The sequence below is a fragment of the Ursus maritimus genome, unplaced genomic scaffold (genome assembly GCF_017311325.1).
Source record: "Ursus maritimus isolate PB19 unplaced genomic scaffold, ASM1731132v1 scaffold_15, whole genome shotgun sequence".
Lineage (NCBI taxonomy): Eukaryota > Metazoa > Chordata > Mammalia > Carnivora > Ursidae > Ursus > Ursus maritimus.
The window spans coordinates 19,422,413-19,447,154 of NW_024423897.1; the positions used below are offsets into that span (position 1 = coordinate 19,422,413).

The 24,742-nt window shown below is 48.1% G+C and overlaps 1 protein-coding gene across 1 annotated transcript in view; it reads right to left on the minus strand.

Annotated features, from left to right (window-relative positions):
* Window positions 1-10,437, minus strand: part of GALNT10 (polypeptide N-acetylgalactosaminyltransferase 10) — a 218,049-nt gene extending 207,612 nt beyond the window's left edge. The window contains exon 1 of the mRNA XM_040630382.1: window positions 10,279-10,437. Within this exon, the coding sequence (XP_040486316.1) occupies window positions 10,279-10,437 (159 nt within the window). The remainder of the gene's footprint in view (window positions 1-10,278) is intronic.
* Between the last annotated feature and the right edge of the window lie 14,305 nt (window positions 10,438-24,742).

Here is a 24,742-nt window from a genome sequence, read left to right on the forward strand (position 1 = left end):
GGGTTTCCTGACATGCCAGGAAGTCCAAGGCAGAAAACAAAGTGGACTCTGTGCTCACATCATTTCTAACAAACCTACAGCGGCCCCTGACACAGCTGCAGCAAACGTTATTAGACAGGGTAGCCCTCAAATTCAGAACACATAAAAACACAGAAGAAACAAGGTAAATGGTTCTTGGGCTCAGATAGAGCTGGAATATAATAAGTGACTTTGTTCAAGAGCCTAAGGTTTATATGTTTATATTTCCAAGTAAGCATCCCTCCCACCCCCGAAAAGTGCATTAGGCTTCGAGTCAAAAAGGAACAGCCTCAACTTACTGGCTCTGTGACTAGTCATGTCACTTATGCCCTCTGAGTCTCGGTTTTCTCTTCTGTAAAGTGGGGGTCATCAGCCCTGTTGGGCCTCCACCATGACATAAAGAGAACAAATTAGACAAAGGTTATAAAGGAGGGCTCCCAAACTCACATGTCTCCAGAGGCCAGGCTGGTTATGAGAAAGGGTGAAGCACCCAGGTTTGAGCTGAGGCCTGTCCAGAGCAGGCAACTGCTACCTAGATCCAGCCACTTTCTTCTAATTTTTTTCTCATAAGCCAGAAGTGAGAATTTTTTTTAATGTGAAATATCCCAATGTTCAAGTACTGACGACTTTCTAACACTTAAAAATAAAGACGCCCTGGGGCACCTGGGTGACTCCATAGGTTAAGCGTCTGACTCTTGGTTTCCACTCAGCTCACCATCTCAGGGTCATGAGATCGAGTCCCGCATCGGGCTCTGTGCTCAGCATGGAGTTTGCTTGAGATTCTTTCCCCTCCCTCTCCCTCCCTCTATGCTCCTCTCCCTGCTCTTTCTCTCGCTCTCTCTCTCAAATAGATAAATAAAATCTTTAAAAAAATTTTGTTTAAATAGAGATGCCCATCCAACTATGGGCCAACACTGGGTGAGCCACAGGAGCCAAATGGTACTTCTGGCCACAGGCCACCAGTCTGCAATCTCCATTAAAGTATACATGTAAGGTTTAAAAAAAAAAATAGTACAAATGTCACATGAAGTTCTTTGAGGGAGAGAGTCATTAAGGTTTATTGTCAATAAAATGACCAGGAATCCTACTACAGATCCCAACGCCCCCAAAACACGATCACAAACTTTTCCCTAGTTAGGTGCCAGATTTAGAAACTTATTATTTCACAAATAGACATGCATATACATTTTTTAACTGTCAGCAGCTGACTCTGATCAATACTCAGGAGGAAACATGCAAAAATAACAGTGTTCAGTTGAGCACATACAACGTGCTTCAGCAGCAGGAAGTAATTCTCACACACATTCCCCCGCCAGATGTTTCCAACCTGTTCCCTTTAAGAAACCCCCTCCTCCAGAAGCCCCTGCCGGCACCCTCTGCTTCACATCTGTAACTCACGGGAGAGATTTGTACACACACAATCCCGGCTAACTGGGCTCCTGGGAGGCTGCCCGAGGGAGCACGTGTGGCCTCCTTGCGTCCTGGGGAAGAAGGTAAAGGGAGATTCCCCCCAGGTCATAGGGCCAGGAGGTGGTGAGGCTGCAGAAGGAAGCCTCAGGCCAGGTGCTCCGTGTGAGTGAGACACCCGGGTTGGAATCCCGTTTCCATCACTTCCTAGCTGTGTGGCCCTGGAGATGTCACCGAATCCCTCTGCACCTCAGCTTTGTCATCTTTAATGCAATCCTCACCCGGACACTGTGAAGCAGTGACCACTGAGCTCATTTTAGGATAAGGCTGGAGCTGAGGTCCCGAGTGGGACACAGAGCGAGCGAGCATGTGTCAGTGGTGGGCCTGGCATCAGAGGAGCTTGTCCCCACTCCCGCACTCCTTCCAGCTCAAGGGAGAGATGCGCAGAGACTTCCTAATGTTACACCTTCCCAGGGAGGCCCTGGTTCCATACTCTCTCCCCACTCCCCACTTACAGACACCTCCTCCTTGCCCCCATGGCAGGAGGGCAGAGCACCCATCCTGGAAGGGCAACAGACCACAGGCATCAGGGGAAACACAACTTTAGACACCCCAGAGAGTCCTCATGCCCCCTGGCAGAGGCCCATCCCGGATCCCAGATCCTGATTCCACCGCTGGCCCCTGACAGAGTGCCACGAATAACAGGCACCGCAGAGCCCTCTGGGAGCACTGCTTGCCAACCTGGGAAACTGCAAATAAACATACTCCTCACGAATACAAGTTCAAAGACAGTCCCAGAGTGCTCCTGGGGAGAATGGAGTGGGCCCCTGGGGAAGCTGAGGTCTGCCTCTCACGGGTGCTGACAAGTTGAGGATGTGGGCCGAGAGGCAAGAATTTCCGGATGGATTCTCGATAGAATTTGTTAAACACGTGCATCCTTGGCCCACCCCAGACAGGCCCCATCATGCTCCTTGGGCATGAGCCCTGGAGTCCCCATTGTTAACAGGCTCCCCAGGGATTGCGAAGCACCCTCGAAGAACCGCGCACTTACTGAGTACCAACCATATCATCCACTCGCTCTTCAGTCATTCAGCAAATATTTTGGGCAAAAGAGAGTGGGTGACTGAAACAGAGGTTAGTCCCTACCCTTAGGAGCTGACACTCTGGACAGACCAAGTAAAAACAATGACACTGCATGGTACATTTATAGAAGGGGCTCTGGGTCCCTGCAGGAGAGAGCATAACTGCAGGCTGCCGCTACAGGGGTGAGTGAGGCTTAGGGGCCAGGTGGCAGGGAAGGAGGTGTGAGAGGCAAGGGAGCAGTGCGGGTGGAGGCTGAGAGACACGGAAGAGCCTGACAGGTACAAGGAGCGAGCAGCAGGGAGAAGCACAAGGCCGTGCCTTCCTGGAAGGTCCTCTGATCTAAGCGGGTGGATGATGAGATCAGTGTTCAGGGGAACTAAGCCCAGGGAGCAACTCCTGGGGGTGCCTGCATGACTCAGTCGGTTAAGACTCTTGATTTCAGCTTGGGTCGTGATCTCAGGGTCGTGAGATCCAGCCCCGCACTGGATGTGGAGCCTGCTTAGGATTCTCTTGCTCCCTCTCCCTCTCCCCTGACCCCCTCTCGCATGTATGCTCTCTCTAAAAACAAAAAAACATAAAACCAAAACTTCCTGGAGATGGCAAAGAATACCTCCTAGAAGGATGCAGAGGAGCTGGGTTCTTGCCTAGGGTAGGAAGTGGGAAGGTACCCTCAATAATTGCTTCAGATTCCAAAGAGGCAGGGAGTGGGGTACAAAGAGCAGCCTGTGCAGACGCACCTTTCTTCCCACCCCCAATCATCAGTGAGACCGGCCCTGCTTCACCTCCGAATGCCGCGCCATGAGGCCAACCACCTATCCTCAGATTGCTCAGCTCCCAACAATTCATTCATTCAACCATCAAAAGAACCCCCCAATATATAGAATACTGTTCCATTTTCCAGACCAAGAAATCCAGGCACAGAGGTCAAGTGACTTGCCCAAGGCGAGGGATCTGAATCAAGCAGTGTAGCTCCAATCAGAGCCCTACACATTGCCTCACAGTGTCTCAATCTAGGAGGATGGGGGAGTCCCTTTGCCCATGGGGTTTCAGTAGGGGGTTGGATGAGGGTTCGTCTTCAAGGTCACACTACCACCAAGTGATCTCGTGGGTTCCTCCTCAGCCACGGAAGAGGTTCAGTCTTAGAACAATGGTCTTTCCCATCTGCTCAGACATCAGGGCTCCCCTAGCAGCCTCATAGGAATGGATGGAAGGCCAGGGTGGGAAACAGGTCCTTCGTCCTGCTTAGGCATCGGGTCAGAGACCCACAGGCTCAAATACCAGCTCTACAACCACAGGCTGCATATCCTCAGCCAGTACCCGCACCTCTGTGAGCCCTGGTTCCCTCCTTCACTGCTGCCTGTTTATAGTTGGGAGTACCTAACAAGACATACAGGTAAAGGCTTCTTAGTCCAATGCCTAGCAGAGTGAGCGCCGAACACACGGTAGCTGCTATGATGACGATTATTCACCTCATCATTCTCCCTGTTATCTGTGTCATCATCACCCTTATCAGTGTCATTTAATGCTGTGGCTTTTATCACCTGAGCAAGCACAAGAAAATTCAGCATCTGAAGCTCAGAATTCTCTCAAAACCAAAGGGAAGGAAAACATGGGCCTGCTTTTTTCTCTTCCTTCTCCTATCTATACTCAGCAGAGGGCAGCAAACAGGAACCATCCAAAGATAAGAGAGAGAAGAGAGACACATGGAGAGAAAGCTACACACTCATAAATACACACCCACCCACCACAGCAAGCTGAATTGTTTAGCTTCTTCTAGCTTCCAAAGTATGAACACTCCGCCTCCTCCAGCTAAGAGGGCCAGGCAGAAAAAAAGTCGAAGCTGAAGAGACAGAAGTTCTTTTTCAGCTCGAGAGAAATTTTCAATGAACTGACTTTGAATGCGTGTGTGCACGGGGAGGGCGGGCAGCAGCTCTCAGGACGTCTGGGAGGGGAAGGAAGGCAGCAGCAGAACTCACAGGCAAGATTGAATAAAGACAGCTTTCAGCCGCGCTTCATCTCAGCCCTCTACTCCACGCTGGCAAGCGTCCACACTCCAGCTTTCCTCAGGAGGACAGTGAGGCTCCCAGAGTTAAGCATCCCAGCCAAGGGAGGGCAAAGCTGGGATGAGAACACAGACCTCCAGACTGAAGGTTCAGTGATCGACGCTGAGTCCAGGACGGCCGAGAGGTTTCACCTCACGGACCAAGCCTGATTCCCCCAGTAGGGACTGCTTGGGACCTTGTATCAGAGAGGTTCTGGAATGGACACTTGTTGCCTTCATCCCTAGATTGCATTTCCCCTCCTCTCCATGAAAGCATTCGGATTTTTCTCTGGGAACTATTCTTCCTACAATTCCGATAGCCCAAGCCTTACCCTAGCTCCAGGGTGGGTTAAGTCAATCAGCACACTTGTTCTTGACAAGTGTGAATGGTTCAGAGAGCATATTACATCTAAATTGGGCTGACGATACCTAAAGAGATCTTGCTAGCGCTTAGAGGAAAAAAAATTTCCTCTCTCCCTTCTAGGGAAGCTGCCAGAGGAGACAGAGATCTGGGTATGGATATGAGGTCGGAAAAAGCTACAACCACTTTTTGCTACCACAAGGGTTCAGTCTAGGGCATGAACCTCTGGATCAGACCATACCTGAAGCCATTGCAATTACCAGAGCTAGTATAGCCCCTTACTCATTTCAGCCCATTCTGTTTCTTACAACTGATAGAGAATCTACAGTGACTCTTTAGCTCACACTAGCTCCATCTGCTACAGATAGCAGTAATGATACCACGTGCGATGCACCCATTTAATTTCTTAATTTCCGGGCCGGATCCATTTGCCACCCGAAAATCTAATTCATTTTACTTGCTTTAACACTATAAAAACTTGGCAAGAAATGTATAAAGATGGATCTGCAAAAAAGCCAGGTGAGTTCCAGATAATAACTGGTCAATAAATACCAGCCTCCAAAACTCAGAGTAATGATCTTGACTCATGTGGGATAATGGTAGAGAAGGATCAATTATTAGCATGTGGAGGGAAAAATATTCATGGTGAAATAGAGAAATAATGTGAAAAAGAACCAGTTTCTGATCTGCACTCCCCACTCTGAGAACAGATCTCCCCTCTCCTGGGCCTCAGTTTCCACACCTACAAAACAAGGCAGGCAGACTAGATGACTTCTGAAGCCCCGATACATCTCGATCATTCAGCAAACATGTTCTGACCGTCTTCCAGATGCCAAGCCTTATGATATGTGCTAGAAGAGGATGCAGTTCCTTCTTCGAGACATTTCTAGAAGGGGAGGCCACGATGCACTCGTTGGCCACAGGAACTCAGCAGGTATAGGGTACCTCCTCTCCCCACTGCACTGGGCGGGAAGACAGTGGTTCTCTGAGAAGCAAGACTCTTATTTCAGTCTTCCTGGGAGCTTGGATACATAGATGAGATGCAGAGGCTCAGATACATACAAAATACAGAACCCACTGTAAACACCATCATGAGCAGTTAGCTACCACAGGACACACTGTGGGCCGCCAGTTTGCCTTGGGGTGTTTTTCAGTGATGGGATCCCGATGCCATCTCTGTGTAAGAGTTGACTGTGGACAAGGTACAATTAGCAAGCTAGATGGTTATCTTTGAAACAGGTCTTTGCATTTTCATTCCTGATTCCATTACTTGTCATTGCGTCACTGGTGTCAACAGATTAAAGACTGAACATCCTCAGAGTATAAACACATCCCTAAGTAGGAGTGGCTTCATTACAACCTAGGTACGGGGAGACCTGTTTTAACATACTTCTACCGTTCGGGCCCTCACAATACATGCTTCCAAACAAACTCACGGAACTCCAGGAAGTTAAAGTTGGAAACATCCTAACGATGTCACAAATAAATTTTAATGCCATTAATTCCCCTTGAGTAGCAGTGTCAAGAAACCAAGTTTGGACTTAGTGGGAAAGAGACTGATGAGCAATGTCTGCCCCAGCCGGGGGAGGGGAGCCCCATTATGATAAACATTTACCTTTCCTCTCCTGAATATAAACCTTCACTTCACAGTTGAGAGATCCAAGGCCCAAAGAGATTAAATCACTTTCCTGAGGTCCTACAGGGAGTTTAGGGGCAGGAGAGAGAACTAGAACCCTGGCCTCTGTTCCAGGCCTTCCTCAGCTGGGCTCCTGAGGAGACTACAAACCTAGGAGGACAGGAGGAATGCAGAGAGCCAGATTTGCTCAGGTAAACCAACGACCCAGCCCCAGTGGCATCAGATTTCAGCTGGGCATGCAGAAAGACAAGAGATTAGCAGGATAAAGGGTCCCAGCCCCTCTGTGGAAAATTAAAGAAATCATTCCAAGGCTACATTCCTATGGTACTTAACTTTCTGATGGGTAAGGCTCTGCCACCAGGAAGACTAAAAAGGGGTGGGGTGAGGGGGGAGATACTGATTTCCGGATGTTCTAAGAATAAAGTTCAGCTCTGACACAATGAGAAAAACTCTTGATACTTGAAAATTAAAGTCATTGGTATTCTACTATCCTACCAATTTCTCTTCCACAGTGGCTATTATCCAATGAAGTCATTTCTCACAAGAGATTATGGCTCTGAAATGGGGAGGGACTGCATCACGTTTCCTCACATGGGTGTGTGATAGCTAGTTCCCAGGTCTGGAGTAGGAAACAGACTGCAGGATTAAACCAAGATAGTAAACAGACTGGGGCTAGGAGGGACTCCTAAATTAAAATGAAGATGGCTCTAATTGAATTTAAATTTAAATAAACAAACAAACAAATAAAATGAAGATGGCTTCATGACTGGCTTTTCTTGCTCAGTTTTGCAACTCTGAGAAGCCAGCTGTCTGACCAGATGAATGTTGAAATCCTAAAAGCATTTTGTGTCCTTTATAAATCAGCTGCCCTACCCAGCTCCAGACGTATACCTAGGATGAACTAGCATGACAGTTCTATAGACTTACACTCTAGCAGATGATAAATGCTCTTCACTTGAAACCCTTTATTCTTCAATCCAGTGGAGAAGTCAAGGAGTTAAAAGACTGCTCTAACAGTGGGTATGTTACCCCTCGAACCCATAGGGAACATATTTTGCATTTGGATACAGTCCTGTCAGACTTCCTTCCAGAGCCTCTGCAGTTATTTCTACCAGAAAGATCAACAAGGTGCTCTGGGATAATTCTCGACAATTACAAGAGTGACAAGCTGAGCTCAGAACTGGTCAGCCCTGTCGAAAGAAGCCCTATGTGCTCAAGATGCCAGACTTCCCAGATAGCAGGCGGACGTGTTCCGCGTGCGTTCCAGCGCCCTGGGACGAGGGACAGAACACCATCGCGCTGAGAAGTCAGCCTCCTCCCTCAAGGCCAGCTGACATTCAGATGAGGGACCGGGGGGCCAAGCCCAGTGCAGTGCATCTGCAGGAGAGTGACACAAAAAGTCACTGTGTGGAAATTTGGCAGAGTATTCCTGAAAGGCAGCAGATGAATGCTGAATCCTACAGCACCTAGCAGAGCTTATCGTTGGGGAAACAGCTCCTTTCTGCTACTCCCAGGAAGCACAGGGAGTTTCTTTAAAGCAAGGATAATCCATCAGTACACCCCCTCCCGTAACCACCACCACACCCTTTCATGTCTTCTTCCTCCTCCTCATGATATTCCAGAGCAAAAGAAATGAACAAGAACTAGACCTTCCCAGATGAGCCTGTCTGTCCATTCCAGTTAAGGGCTCTGAGCAGTGCCCAGCTGTTGCTCCCCTCTCTCTTCACCCAAAAGGCTGCCTTACTCCATCAATTCCCTCTTGCACAAGTGAGTAATTTACTTTGAAAGCTCAGGCCAAACTGGCAGTTAACCTTGACCTTCTCTCTACACATCTGGGTCTATAGAAAATGAAAATCAGGACGTCTCTGGCATTCACGGCAAATGAAATACGAGGGCTTTCTTCGGGCAGAGGCAGGATGTCAGGAGCTATTTTAGAACTGGCTACAGCTATTCTGAAGGAGAGTTAGCGCTCAGGCAGGACACTCCCCACCTTGACCTGGGGCTGTGTCCAGTATGGAGCCCCCACAGCTAGGGCTGCTACAAGGAACCCCAGCCTTCAAGAAAGAAAGAAGTGGCCATTGTACTTCTCATTGATTCACTGATGGTATCATAACGCTGGACCTGGACCAATAACCACATTTTACGGATGGAGAAAGGGAGGCTCAGAGAGGGAGATGAGAGGTGATCAAGGACACACACAGCAAGTTAACGGTAGTGCTGAGGACAGAACCCTGACCTCCTGCCCCTGATGCTGGCATAGGGGGAGAACAGAAGAAAGATTTCATGAAGGAAAAACTCATACATGTACAGAATTTAAGGGAAAGAGGTCTAATATGGCTGTCAGGGTTTGAACTGGGGGTTTAGTGAGGGAGCTGAGGAAGCTTAATTTCCAAACAATAAGCTCTACCAAAAAGATCACCAAGGCCCTCCAGGACAGTTTGCAACAATTACCAGAGTGACAGGCTGTACCCATATTGGTCATCCCTGTGGCAAGCAGCCCTCTGTGCTCAAGATGCCAGACTGCCCGGGCAGCAGCCTGATACCAGGAAGAGAGAGGAAAAAACATCAACCTCAAAAGTCAGCTTCTTCCCTCATCCTGCCAACAATCAGTCAAGTTTGACCCCGATGGACAAATCATCCACTTCCCATGGGGCCAAAGAAATCCTATAAGAAAACCTGAAATGTCCCACCGTGTGAAACAGTTCAAGCATGTATACACTCACTCGCACCTGAGCCAGGAGCTGGGAAGGCAGGAGTGCTCTGACAGAGCTTTCTGCCATGAGTCTATATGTACGTGTAACACAACACACACACACACACACACACACACACACACACACACACGTGGGTGAGTTCAGAAGAAGCAGGAACAATTAAGATCCTAGTCTTGGCTGCAAGAAACAACACACCTAACCAAACTGGACAAGTTCAAAAGGGATCATAGGTACTCCCCGCAAGGGACAGGGAAGGCACCTGATGTTCCATCCTCAGGGCACACAGTGCACAGATAGCCTCTGGGGAATTTGGGGGGGTCCCTCCACCAGGACTCCCACTTCTGGATTCCCAAAAGGTCAAAGGCAGGAGGTCCCTCAAGAACCAGGTGCTCCCTTCCTCCCCCAGGACCTGAAGCTCCAAGGGGAGCATGATCTTTGCTCCAAGGAACCCACAGATCTGGGAAAGAGGGAGGGTGAGGAGGGGAGAGGGTAAACAAATGGGGAGAGGAGGGAGGCCTGGTGTCCCATTGGGAAGATGGGAAAACAGGAAACGGGCTGACCTGAGTAGGGAACACTGGGATCAGCAGGTGGCGGCGAAAGCAGAAAAGACCTCAACACTAAATAGAAGGACTGGCAGCTGCTGAAGAAGGAGTCACCCTGGGATACAGGAATGCAGACGGGACTCTCCAAAAGCAAGAGATGCTGGGAGGTAAGGGGATACCAGACATGGACAGAAAGGAGGATGGTAACCTAAGGTAAGAAACAGACCTTCCAGACTGAGCAAGAGGAGTCTCAGTTTCTAGTTCTGATTCTGCCTCTGGCTGACGTGGGGGCCCTGGACAAGTTCCTGTCCTTCTCCCAGCCTCAATGTTCCCAATCTCCAAAATGGGAAGAACCGAAGAGTCTCCGCGGCGCTGACACTGAGAAGGCAAAAAGGGAAAGGTGGAGGAAGGAACCGAAGGCTCCAAGTGAATACGGGGAGACAGTGTTCCCAACCTCACGCAACTGGGGGACTCACCAGTCCGGCCGCCGGGACCACCGCCGCCCCCGATCCCCCCGGGGTGCCGTCGGGCTGCCGCTCGCGGTACAGCGCCCAGAGCCCCACGTTGGGCAGAAGGACCAGGGCCGCCAGCACCAGCGCCACCGCCTGCAGAAGCCGCTTCTCCTTCCGCCTCATCGGGGCCGGTCAGCCCCGCCGCGCCCCGCCGGCCTCGCCGCGCGGCCCCCAGCTCCGCGCGTCCGCCCGTCCGCCCGGCGGCGGCAGCAGCTCGGCGAGGAGAAGCTGCCGCGGCGCCGGCCCCGCTCCAACTCCGCTGCACTTCCGCCGCTCGCCGGCCGGGGAGCCGGCCTCTGCCACCGCGCCGCCGCCACGGGGGGGGGATGTCGTCGCCGCTTCCGCCCCTGAGCCGGCCGAGCCGCGCTCCCCGCGCCGCCCTCCTCTGGCTCGGCGGCCGACCTCTGTGCGCCGCGGGCCCCGGCCTTCTCGCGGCTCTTGTCCGTCCGGCCCGGCGAGGCGGGGGCCCCGGAGCTGAGCTCTTCCCCCTCTCGGGCCGCGATGGTGCGGTCCGCTCCTCGGCGGCTGCCCCGCCCGTGGCAGCTTTGCGAAAGTCCCGGAGTTGGCGAGTTGGGCGCTAACTGGTGCAGGTTGAGCGAAGGTGTCTGTCCGCGCGCTCCGACGCGCGGGGAACACCCCCCCCCTCAAAGTTCTGCCCGCAAGCTCTGCCCCGGACTGCCCCAGGAGTTTGCAAGCTCCACGGGGATGTGCAAATAGTGCTGGAGCCCGGCGGGACGCTCGGGACTGTGGCTGCCCACCCCCCGCGGCTCCGCTCTGAGGACCAACTTTGTCCGGGGGACTTGGTAGTCCCAGGCGTGAAATGGAGCCTCAGCTGTGCTCCCTGCGCCGGGGTCTGCGGCGGGGCCCTAGTTTTCTTCCTCTCCTGAGTTCCTGGCGTTAGTTGTGAACGCCCTCTGTAAACTGTGGAGTCCTGCGCCCGCCTGCCACCCGTCTGTTGTCCCTGCACGGCGGCGGGAGGGGACCGGAGCTTCCCTGCAGGAGCTTTTCCCACGCAAGCCCAGTCTCCTTGGAGTTGGAATGCCCAATGAATACTTCTGGGGGGTTAGCTCACGGAGCCCTTTCTCGAAAACTCTTGTCGGTTTCTATCTCCTGTTCAGCTACTCAGCAAGCCGCTAGTCGTGAATGTCTTCTGTGTGCCAGACACGGTGCCAGGCACCGGGATGAAATGAAAACAGACTCGAGCCCTGTCGTCTGGGAGCTGAAACATTAAAGGAATAATTGCATTAGGCGAGGGAGTGTGTCGATGACCGTGAGGAGGGCTCTGAGGAAGTCGAGCTGCCCGGGCTCTGTGAAGGGCTGCGGAGCTGACTCCACCGCGATGCCTGTGGCTCCTCAGGGCTCTCCACTTAATTGCCTCCTCTCTGATGGCGAGGGATGACACGCCCTCTCGGTTGCCTTCCTCCTTGCCACCTCCACCTGCCTCCTCTGGATTCTCTGCGTCTCCCGCCCAACCACGAACCCCCATGCCTAGCCCTCCAGCCTTGGACAGCCATCCCGACGTCCTCCCCGTTCTTCCAGCTCCAGGCTGAGCGATGGGGATTCAACTTTGCTGAAATTATAGCTTGGATCTGGACATTTCCAAAACCTTAAAGACTCCCATCCCCTAGGCACCAGAGTTCACACTCCTTGCTTTATCTCCTCTGTCCTGCCCTGTTGCTGGCTGTTTTCCTTTATGTGCCGTTGTCCACGAAGTTCCTTCCACCCTGAAAGCTCTCTCCTCTAACACATCTATATTGATGGAAATCTTTGTTCATCCTTTCACATCTAGTTGAACTGCTACCTCCTCCATGAACTCCTCCAAAACTCCTCCATAGAGGGCTGCCGTCGTTCTTTGGATTTCTGGCACAGTAATGCTGACCTTTTATTGAAGGCTTACTTTGTGCCACGCACCATGTTAAACCCTTGACACACATTATCTCTTTCAATGCTCACAGTTAGCTACCCTGTGAAGTAAGTGCTTTTCTTATCCTCCTTTGCAAAGGAGACTCATTAAAGAAAGCCACTTACCAGGGTTTTAACAAAGGGTAGATAGCATCACCCCTCTGCTCAGATCCCTCCAGTGGTTTCCCATCTTCTGGATTTCTAGAAGGAGCTACAAGGAACGATGCAAGGCCATATATAAACAGCCCTCACCTTTTCTTTCTTCATTGTGCCCCAGCCCATTTGCCTTCTTGCTGTCATCAGAGGTTCTTTCCTGCCTCCGGGCCTTTGTACTTACTGTTGCCTCTGCCTAGAAGGCTCACTCTTCTACCCCTGGATCTTAGCTCTATACCTTAAAAAATGTTTTTTAAAAATTATTTTAGTGATAATATATACATAACATAAAACTTACAATTTAAACCATTCAGTGGCATTAGTACATTTGCATTGTTGTCCATCATCATCACTATTCATCTCCAGAACGTCTTCATCATCTCTAATTAAAACTGTACCCGTTAAACCTTTCCTCTCAACCCCTTGTAACAACCACCATTCTACTCTCTGTCTTTATGAATTTAACTATATACTTTATATAAGTGGAATCATACGATATTTGTCCTTTTATGTTTGGCTTATTTCACTCAGCATAATGTTTCTGAGGTCCATCCATGTGGTGGCGTGTATCAGAATTTCATCCCTTTTGAAGATTTAGTTATATTCCATGGTCTGTATATATCACACTTTGTCTATCCATTCATCCACGCATGGACATTTGCATTATTTCCACCTTTTGGCTATCGTTATTAATGCTTCTGTGAAGAGCACTTTGCTTTTTATACTGCAGATGATAACACAGTATTTATGTAATTGAATTTCCATCTGTCTCTGACAAAGGTGGAAGCTCCTAGAGGTGAAGATGATGTTGCAAAATTCTTTTATGTGCCTTCACAGCAGAAGCACAATGCTAGGAACAGAGTAGTTAGAGCGATCCTTTTATAAACACAAGGCTCACTCTGCTCCTGGGAACTTGCCTGGGACTTCCCTGTGTGTTAGAATAATCTGTGAGAATCCTTACCATAGGTCATGAGGCTCTACATGATCTGACCCAATTTCTAGACTTTGTTCTCTGTCCTTCCCTTCTAGTTACACTAGTCTTCTTAATGTATGCCTCAAACGCACCAAGTTGATGATGGCCTCAAAGGCTTTGCACATTTGCTGTGCCATTGTCTAGCAATCTTGTTCTCTAAACCTCTGCTTGGTTCTCTCCCTCCCATCTCTCAGGAACCAGACCAAATTTTCTGCCTTGGAGAAAGCCTCCCTGACCAGCTGATCTAAAATATCAAAGCACACCCCACTTCCATTTGCTTTATTTTTCTTTAGAGCAGGTATCCTTTACAGAATGTTCTGCCGCTGCTAGGACATACTTCTCTTTTTTTGGAAATCAGAAAACTGGTGCTCCTTCCAAGCAGAGGAATCTGCAAAAAAGTCCCCCCTCTTCCTGAGCCCAAGCAACAGGAGCTGAGCCAGGGCACATGGATTTCAGATCACCCAAAGCTAAGCTATGGCCCCTCCCAGGCCTGGAACACAATAGGTGCTCAATAATTACAGGATGAGTAAAGTATAGCAGCTAAAGTCATGTACTGGAAAATCTTCAGTGTCTCTCTCCTCCCCACCCCTTCTTCCAGCTCCCTAGAGGAGTCTGTACAAAATTGGATTTGAGCTTTTTCTTGTGTCTTACCGAGTGACTTGTTGATCAAAGCTGCACAGCAGCTCAGTCAGCCTTCAATGGAAACTCTAACCCATGAACCCAGCTTTAATCCCAGGGCTCTTTGATCACCTTCTACAGTGTGGGGATGCTGGGGGGAGCTCCTAGGGCTTTATCCCACTCATTGAGACCATACCATTTGAGACATGTAGGCAGCCTATTAGCTCTGGCTGTTTTTCTGGGAAAACTGATCTGGTCACTGACTAAAATTGAACAAAATATGTTACTTTCAGACTGACCTGTCCTAGGCCTATTGTGGGCATTAAATGAGATGATATGCATAAAGGGCTTACTGCAGACTCCTGTGTGATGAAATAGTAACTTTGGCTGAAATAAAAGTCCCTCACCACTAGGAACACTGAGGAGGGATGAACAGGATTTCAGCTCCATGGCAGGAATCTTCACCAGTGGCCTGGGCCTCTTCAATCTCATCTCCTATCATTCTCCCATCACTCCAAACCAGCCACACCCACCTTCTTCCCAGTTCTGGCCCCACTCTGCCCAATCCAGCCCCAGGGCCTTTGAATTAGCCCTTGTCTCTGCCAGGAGCATTGGTTCCCCGATCTTCCTCCACTATTCCTCCCTCTCATCCTTCAGCTCTTAGCTTAAATGTCACCTCCTCACAAGACCCTCCCTGACCGCCCCCCTGAAGTACTGTTGCCTACTTTACATCTTGCTATGTTTTCTTCATAGTGCATATCCCTCTTGGCCATAATCTTCTTTATTTGCTTATTTACTTGTTTGTTATTGAGCTCCTCCAGATAACACATCAGCTGCATGGAGCAGAGGCCTTGGCTGCTCCTTCCCTGCTATATCCCCAAATCCTGCACCATGCATGCCTGACACATGGAAAGGATTTCATACCAATATTTGATGAATGGTAAGTATCTCCTCTCTTCCCCCAACTTCCCATCTTTCCTTCCTTTTCTTCTTTCTCTCTCTCTCTCTTTCTCCTTTTTCTTCTTCTCCTCCTTCTTCTTCTTCTTCTTCTTCTTCTTCTTCTTCTTCTTCTTCTTCTTCTTCTTCAATGAGCTGCTTATTCTCTTGCTTACTTTTCAGTGTTCCATCCTGTCATCAGTAACAGGCAGATCTTTTGGAATCCCCTGAGACTTACTTCAGCAAGAAGGGTCAACCGGAAGAGAAGTGATAGGGGCAGGTCCTCATCCTTCCTGACAAAGATATGAAAACCTTTTTAACCAGATGTCTTCACCTTGGCTTTCTTAGGGTCCTTTGTTGCTGACCCCATTTGTTCAGGACTATACCCTCAGCCTGGTCTGGCCTAGACCTGAGCTGAGGGGGTGTGAAAATGGAATAGAGCAGCAAGCCGGGGGTATGGGTCTGCAACTCAGTCTACCTCAGACACTCTTTAACCTTGGCCAAGTCACTTAGCTGTTCTGAGTCTGTGAAATGAGGGTAACCATGACTCCAATGATGTAATTTTCAAGCTGGTAAGACAGTGGTCTGCCTGACCCTAAGCAAAAGCTAAGATGCTCTGCGTGTTGGACTTCTATGCCTGCTGCAAACCTAAAGCCTTCCTGCTCTTTCTCTCCTTGGAGATCGTCAAGATCAGCGTACATTCTCGAAGAGCCCTGCCTAGCTTTCTCAACAAACTAAGCTCCCCAGTTGGGTGACCTCTTAGCAACGCCTTTCCTTAACAGTCACAATGTTTACGGTTCCTGGATGATTGTTTGATATCTACCTCCTCCACTGGACTGTTAGCCCAATGAGGACTGAGATCATGTTGTTGTTTGTCTGTTTTGCTCCCCAAGATACTTTCACTGTTAGTACCATACATGGCCCCAAATAGGTTCTCAGCAAACACTTGGGAAATGAATGAATGAATCAATTAAATCAATCAAGCATTCACCTCTTTAAAACCTGCACTCAGGAAACTCATTAACACTGGTGTCAATGACCCAAATTGCTATCTCTATCAGGCTGGTCATTTAACAAGGCTCCAACTTCTAATATAGAGGAAGAGAACAAAAGTCCTGAGCTGAAATTTCTCCAGCTGGCTCTCAGCCTGGATCAGTCCAGACTTTGCTCTTAACTTCCTGTGTGGCTCAGACAGGCTGCTCAAATTCTCTGAGCATCAGGTTTATGATGTATGGGCCCGTGAGTATATGTGATAGCAGGAATTAGAAAGGTCTTGATAAATATAGAATATGGCTGCATTAAATAAAGCATCAAACCAGAGCTCTTTGAGGTCTTTTTAAATTCTAAAATTCGGGGACTCAATCTTGCAAGGTAGGGTGGGAAAAGGGGAGCCAGACATGGAACACCACTCAGGTGGTTCAGTCCAGAGTGTACATTTAGTGGCATTTCAGCTCTAGTTTGAATAAAAAGAAAGGGTGTGCAGGATGCCTATTTGAAATGACCTCTAGACAGAAAATCGTCTGTCTCTCTCTTGGAGTCTACTTTGTCATTTCCATAATGAGATGCCAATTAAACCAGTCCTGCCAACTGTAAAGAAATGCTGCTGAATCGAGGCAGCAGATGCAGAAGGTGCTTCACGTAGGATATGTTTTGAAAGAGCAAACAGAGAATGCCATAAATCTCAAAAAGTAAATAGACTACGTCATTAGTTGGGTACATCTCAAACAGAGTATTAGTCGGGAGTGTCAGATGCAAATATCAGGTGTATAGGGAGTCATCCTCCTCCTGGCACTGCCACTAAACTAAATATCAGGGTTTGGGGAATGAGAGTGCTTCCTGTTTAATTATTTTTCATTTTTGCGCGAAGGGAAAAAGTTGTACAAAAACACAGATGGAGAGGTGATGGGGGGCAGGAGAAAGGGGCTGCGTCGGAGTCTGAGACTCTTGGAGAAGTGGCTCCCCTCTGTGGAGACCTCTGTAAGGTAAAGGGCTGGTTGCTCTATAACCCGATGGTTTCCACCTTGGTGGTGCCTAGAATCACCGGGGGATGCCCGCCCCGCACCCCACACAAATGAAGCCAGAACCCCTGGGAGTAGGACTTGGCCATCCCCAGGTGATTGCAATCTGCAGTCCAGTTTGAGAGAACCGTTGCTCAATGGCTTTCAGGCCTCGAAAACCCTCCTAAGGGTTCTTTTTGTCTAAGCGGCAGGTCATCTGATGTTCCACTAGGTGGCACCTTCCAGCAAACTTCAGTGGGTCCAGAGAGGTCTCGTCTAGGTCTAACTGCAAAGAGAGAATTCAGAAAACAAGCCTTAGTGGTCTTTACTGGCTACAAAGGGTCTGCACTGTTGGTGAGAGGGCTTAATTTGTTGGTTAACAACTCTCTGATGAGTGTTGGAGCCACAGAATATTAAGATGTATCCCTGCTAGGAAACTGAGGCCTTGGGAGGGGCAGCTCCATCCCTTAGGGCTGGGCTCACCCATTCACCCATTGTATCTTACGCCCAATCTGTCCAGCAGGAACAAAAAAAAATCTCCCCCGGGGCGCCTGGGTGGCACAGCGGTTAAGCGTCTGCCTTCGGCTCAGGCGTGATCCCGGCGTTCGGGGATCGAGTCCCACATCGGGCTCCTCCGCTGGGAGTCTGCTTCTTCCTCTCCCACTCCCCCTGCTTGTGTTCCCTCTCTCGCTGGCTGTCTCTGTCGAATAAATAAATAAAATTAAAAAAAAAAATCTCCCCCAAAGTCCTCAACGAGCCCCATTATGGGCAGTAGTGGACATCTGTTCTTTTTATCAGGTTAGCTAACCGCACCCTGAATTTCCTTGGGGATTTACCTTTCTCCATATCAGCTGGGAGCTTAGATCAGTGCTGACCCCAGTCTTAGCTTCTGGCTTAGCCCATCAGAGCACGCCATCCCTTTCCCCTGTAATGACTGGTTCAAGGATGGATCCCTGCTTTGCCTAAGGCAAATTAGAACAACCGCATTTCAGTTCTGTGGTTTCCATGTAGAGGCTCTCGGGAAGTTGTGGCCACTTCCAGTTCCGAGTGCTGAGAGAATTGGCTGTGGGCCCCACCCTGAGGAAGGAATGTAGGAGGCATCCTAACGTTTGCTCCTCCCAGCTCCCTGCCCCAGAGTGGCTCTAGACAATACAAGGGTGGACTTCCTTGCTCACTGTTTTCCTGTTGGGGTTAGATCTTGGCCAGGATTTCAGAGGGAGAGAGAAGAACCAAGGCAGGGGGTTTCTTTGGCCAGCTTCCTTCCTGGGACACGGGGCTGGATGTGTCCGCAGTAAAGGCCGCACAGCTGCGGTCAGGCGGGCCTCCCTCCCTGCATTCCGGTAACTGCGGCTCCCTCACGGCCTCCAGCTGGACAGCACAGCGTGGCTTCCTGCCCTGGGGTACTGCACTCTCCCTTGGGGTTCTCCTGTCCCGCTGTCCTCTTACTAAACTCTCCTCACGCTGCCCAGGATGAGAGAGCCAGAGACCCTGACTGAGTCAAGTGGAGAAGCTTCCTGAGAAGCTGAGAACAGCACCAACATAGAGGAGAGCGGAGCTGAGAGGTCACCCAGTGACCCAAGCCAGCCCCTGACATCATCCTTGCCTCCACTCCGGCTCACCTCCCGCACTCAAACAATTACCTAATAATGCTGATTTTATTGCCTAATAAATTTTAAATGTATCCCTTCCCCTCTGGGCCTCCTATATGAGACATATTTCAGGGGCCTGCAAGAAGAATCCCTATCAGAACCCTGCAACCTCAAATGGCCGAATTCCCTGCCTTGTGAACCAGTCCCCGGCCATATCTCTGGGTGGGCCCTTGGCCGAGGATTGGCCTGACCCTGATGGAAAGGATCAGTTGAGCCGTTCAGAGTCTGTCTCAGAAATTGGAATCCAGGGGCGCCTGGGTGGCTCAGTCAGGTAAGCATCTGCCTTCGGATCAGGTCGTGATCCTCAAATGAATAAATTAAAAAAAGAAAGAAAGAAAGAAATTGGAATCAAGTGCCACAGAGGGAAGAAGGCAGCTGCTGGCTCTCCCTGAAGGTTGCAAGTTCAGGTAACATCAGGGTGGAGATGACTCCTGGGCCACACGCAAAGAGAAGGTACGGGAAAGCAGAAGCCTGGAGTAACACAGGAAGTGCATCAGTCAGAAGAAGACAATGGAGCAGAAATGAAAGGAACAGAGGTGCTGAGAGAGAAAACTATGCAAGAGAACTACCCTGGCTCCTGGTTTTCTAGCTCCAGTGCTGGTTTCTTTTCAGGCGAGGTTTCCTGCTCTATTCCCTTTCCTGAAGTTGTGAGTGATCTTCTGTCCCTTCTGATCAAAGGAGCCCTAGCCTTGGCACTGTCATCTTGAAGTCCAGGTCAAAGCCTTTATCATCTCCCACGTGCGTTGTTGCAAGAGTCTCCTAACTCCACTGTCACTGCAGTCCTGTATCCCTTAAACGTCACCCTCCCCACTGCTGTGCTTATTTGCATGGTTTGCAAACTTGCCATGTGGTTTTCCGTGTGTGGGGAACTTAACCATGTTGCCTCTCCACAGCCTTTTGTGGATGAGTTCTTACTTAGATGTCAGCTCTTCCTGCCTCACTTACTCACTGACTCCTTACTCCTCCCATCCATTGGAGCTAAGAGCCCCTTCCTCTTTTTCCCATACTGCTTGTGCAATTTCTGCTTTAGTATTTACATATTCATAAAGATGATGATGGTGATGTCAGCTAACATTTATGGATATCTTACTACATACCAAACCCTAAGCTAGCACTTTACAAACATTCTTTCTTTTTCTTTGTTTGAGATTTATTTATTTATTTGGGTGGGGAGGGGCAGAGGGAGAGGGAGAATCCGGAAGCAGACTCCCTGCTGAGCTCGGGAGCCCCTGTTGCAGCACCCTGACCCCAGCACCCCAAGATCATGACCTGAGCCAAACTCAAGAGTCAGCTGCTTATCCGACTGAGCCACCCAGGCACCCCCAAACATTATTTCTTTTAATCCACACCAAAACCCTATGAGGAAGTTTCTGTTATTATTCCTATTTTCTGGGAGAGAAAACCTTAACAGAGAAGTAATATGACTTGCCCAAAGTCACAAAGGTAAGAAGCAGTAGACTCAGGTTTATTGTTCATTTCTTCCTTTTTTTTTTTCTAAAGAGCAGCTTTATTGAGATATAATTCACATGTCCTACAATTCACTCACCCACTTAAAGTGTAAGTTCAATGGTTTGTAGTATATTCACAGAGTTGTGTGCAACCACTGCCACAATTTTAGAACACGTTCATCACCCCCAAAAGAAACTCATCATCATTAATTGCTCATTTCTTGATGCTGCACTTAGCAGTTGGCATGGTACCCAGCATGTAGTATCCGTCAGCCAGCACTTGTTGAAGAAGTTAGAGGACAGGGGAAGGCGGAAGACAGCCTCTTTGTGCAACGCTCTTGGCTCTTTGCATCAAATAAGGGTTTGCCTGAGTCTTCTGTTTATTTCTAATCATAGCCACCACTTATTATCTCTTATGTGCCAAGCCATACACTGAGTGACTGGTATATGTTATCTTATCAACGCTCACAATGACACCTAGAAGTAGGTATTATTGGCTCTGTGATACAGATGAGGAAACCGAGCCTCAGGGATTTCATTCATTTCTCTAAAGTTACACACCTTGTAATCACCTGTATCTTAACATTAAGTGAACTGCTACTCACTGTAATAGAATACTTAACCATGTCAATGCATTATGCTAAGTTCCTTATGTACATCAACCATTTATTCATTTTAGTCATTTATTATGCAGGTATTAAGAACCTACTGATGTAGGAAAGACGTTAGGGTTCTAAGCCCATGGCCAAGAAAGAATTCTTGAGATATCTTTGGTGCAAAAGGGGATTTTATTAAAGCATGAGGACAGGACCCGTGGGCAGAAAGAGCTGCACCGGAGTCATGAGGAGTGGCCCATCATATACATTCAAGTTGGGAGGGGGTTAGGGTTAGCCTAAGTGCCTAAGGAATTTTGGAAGCAAGGTTTCCAAGACCTTGAGGGGGCTAACTGTTGTTGGGAAAAGGTCATTTATTACCATCTAATAAAACCCTAGTCATGAGACCCTTTAGATGTATACTGGTGGGCCATATGCTTGGAAGATGATTGCCAACACGTATCTTGGGGCATTTAGAGATAAAGGAAGTTTCCAAAGGAATTTTGCTATGTTAAAGTACACTTACAGGATCCTGGTTGGGGGAGGGGGTCGGGCTAGCATTGCCTTTTGCCCTTCGCAAAGTAAGGAAATTTAATAATTTTTCTTCTTCCTTTGTTTCCAAATCACCTACCACATACCAGGCACTATTGGCGAGTGCTAGAGATTCTGTGATGGACAAACAGTTAAATCCACAGTCTTGCAGCACTCACGGTCTAGTGGCAGAAAAGGCATTATAACCATGAACACACAAATAACAATTGTATCAGGTGGGAAGGAGGAGAAAGGTCCTCATGGCTGTTAGATACAGATCTGGTATTAGAATCTAATACTATTAAAATCTAAGTCGGAGCAAGTCCAAGACTCTTTCTGCCAAGTTACACCAGTGTGACTCCCTTAGGCTGATCTAATGAGACATTGGGTTTGCCAATGGTCCTCTGGGCAGTCCTTGTCCCTGTAGGAAGTCTGCCACTTACTGTGGGAGACCTAAATGCACTACACAACAAAGACTCACACACACACACACACACACACACACACACACACACACACACACAGCTGCCCCATACCTCCAGCTGCAGAGAGAGCTAGGAAGGAAGCAGTGCATTGCATTTTGCAAATGCCTTCTTTCAGCTGGGGGACTCAAGTTTGAAGAGCATTTTTCTATTCACTGTGTTGCACTTTGCTTTTATCATGTAAATGATTCTGGAGATCACTCATTTTAATACATAGAGATTGTCCCATTCTGTTTTCCACTTGCAAAGTACTGCATGGTGTGAATAAAGCGGAGTTCAAACTGTCCCCTATGGGTGGACATTTGGAGTTATTTGCATTGGAGGCTAGTAATGTGATGCCTTAATGAATAATCTGGTGTAGGTCTTTGTTAACATGGAGGTAAATCTTGAGGGAAAATTCTTAGAGATAAGATTGACTGGATCAAAGGTAATCACTCCTTTAGTTCAAAAAATATTGCCTAGTTCCCTCCCGCAAGGGTTGAATCCTTTTGCACTCCTACCAACAATGTATGAGAGTGCCTGACTCTTCACATCCCAGGCCCACAGGATATTTTTTCTTAAACACGCATTTTAAATAAAAAATCTATACTCCCAGTTGTTCTTAAAAATCTCAAGATCTGGCAAACCCTGGGCCTGTTTTCCCACATGGCCATAACAAGCTGGAGCTGAGGGGTCACTGAGACCAAGTTGTCACTATGGCCTTTTTGATTCTTGGAAATTTCAACTCCTGATGTGGTCCAGCCCCTTCATTATAAAGATGAGGAGACTCCACAAACTCATAGAGGAAAGTGAGCAGGGACTACCCAGTTCTCCTACTGATGTGGGAAATACAGGCAAAAGAAAAATGGAATTTCCTTACTACACAGCCCACTGATAAGTCCTTGGAACAGGCAGAGTGACATTCCTCTAGGAACTCGGCTGCCTTGATGTTAATGCTTTGCTAAGGGCAAAACCCCCAGGATCCTGTAAGTGTACTTTAACATAGTAAAATTCCTTTGGAAACTTGCTTTACCTCTAACACCCAAGATATATGTTGGCAATCATCCCCAAGTATATGACCCACCGATATACATCTGAAGGGTCACATGACTAAGGTTTTATTAAACAGTAGTAAATTACCAGCTGGCCCCCTCTAGGTCCTGGAGACCTTGCTTCCAAAATTCCTTAGAGACTTACATTATCCCTAACCCCCTCCCAACTTGAAAGTATATAATGGACCACTCCTCATGACCCCAGTGCAGCTCTTTCTGCTCACAGGTCCTGTCCCCATGCTTTGCCTTTTTGCACCAAAGACATCTCAAGAATTCTTTCTTGGCCGTTGGCTCTGGACCCCAACATCTTTCCTACATCACTATTCTCAGTCCAGTGCACCATCTGGTCTCCAGAGTAAGCCCAAGATTTGAGGTGGGCTAAGTGTATAAAAGCACTGACAATTTAGCATTAAAACTGGAATTGCTTTTAGCATTTACTTTGCTCAATAAATAGATCACACTATCCTGTAGTTGATTAAACTGTGACTAGTCGGCATAGAGCAGGGTGACAAATTGGTTTCTGTTTCTTCCGAGCAACCAAAAAAAGGGCTGATGCCACAGCAGAAAGATTCAGTTACTCATTCATTCGCTTATTCACTGAACACAAACTGTGGGCCAGCCCCTGATCCAGGCACCAGGGGTTCAAAGATGACTAATAAGCATTTAAACATTGAACAGACAAGTATGCAAAATCTTGATAGAACACTAGAAGTGTTTTTTTGGAGGAACGCACAGGCTGCATGAGAGCCCAGAGGAGTGATTGTAATTCTGCGGAGGGGTATATAGGAGAGGCCACAGAGGATGTGTACAAGCTTGCTAAGAAAATGAAGGGACATGGGAAAGAATTTCAGAATGTGACTGTATTTGGAGATAGGGTCTTTAAGGAGGTAATTAAGTTAGAATGAGGCCCTTGGGGTGTGCCCTAATCCAGTATGACTGGAGCCCTTATAAGAAAAAGAAATTTGGACGCAGAGAGACATCAGGAATTCACTCACATAAGAAAGACCACATGAGGACACAGCAAGAAGGTGGAGATCTGCAGGCTGAGGAAAGAGGCCTCCGAAGAAGCCAAACTTACAGACACCTGATCTTGGACTTCTAGCTTCCGGAACTATGAGAAAATCATTTTCTATGTTCAAACTACCTAATCCCTGGTATTTGGTTATGGCAGCCCTAACAAACTAATACAGACACCAAGCCCTACTGAGAGCAGTTAAGAGTGGATAACAGTCAAGACAAACAAAAAGAAAGGGAAGAGGTAGGGTCAGGGGAAACGGAGGATGAAAAGGGGACAGGAAAGAGGAGGAGGTTGAATGTGGCAAAAACAGAGATACTCAAACCAGAGAAGTTCAGTCAGCCTCCAGTTTTCTATTGTCATTACCCAGTTTGTAGATATACTTTAAAATTTTATTTTTAGCAATGCAATGTGTGCATATGGCTACAAAATTAAATAATTCAGAGACCTTATAATAAAAAGCAACTGCCCCTCTCCCACCATGTCCTGTTCTCCCAGAGCAACATTTTTAAACTGTTTCTGTTCTTAGCTTTGGCTAAAACAGAGGCTTGTCATGTGCCAAGCCCTGTGCTAAACCTTTTCTGTACATCGTTTCCATGAGGGCTCACCACAACCCCATGAGGTAGCTACCATTATTATGCCCATTGTACAGACGGGGTAACTAAGGCATAGAGAAAATAAGTGATCTGTCCAGGGTCCTACACAGCTGGTAAGCAATAGAAATGGGATTTCAACACAGGTCTGGACTCCAGATACCTAAATACTCTTAATCACCATACTCTGATGGCTCCTGTCAAAGCCTTATTACCTGTGTTCCTTGATTTATCAACTCTGGACATTATCCATTGACTTCTTAGTATGATTGATGAGGATTTAGCTCACTTAATCCTCCTGCCTCCTGCCTTCCAATTTTAGACAGATACATTGCAGCATTTAGTTCTGTTGTGGGTACCTTTGGGGCTTTAAATAATACAAACTTCAATTCCTTGCTTGTACTCTACAAACACTTGTTAATTGGTTGTGAGGAATCACCTGTGAGTGGGTGATCCTAAGTGTTCTTCTTATCCATCCCCATCCTCCATAACACCCAGCTCTGTGAT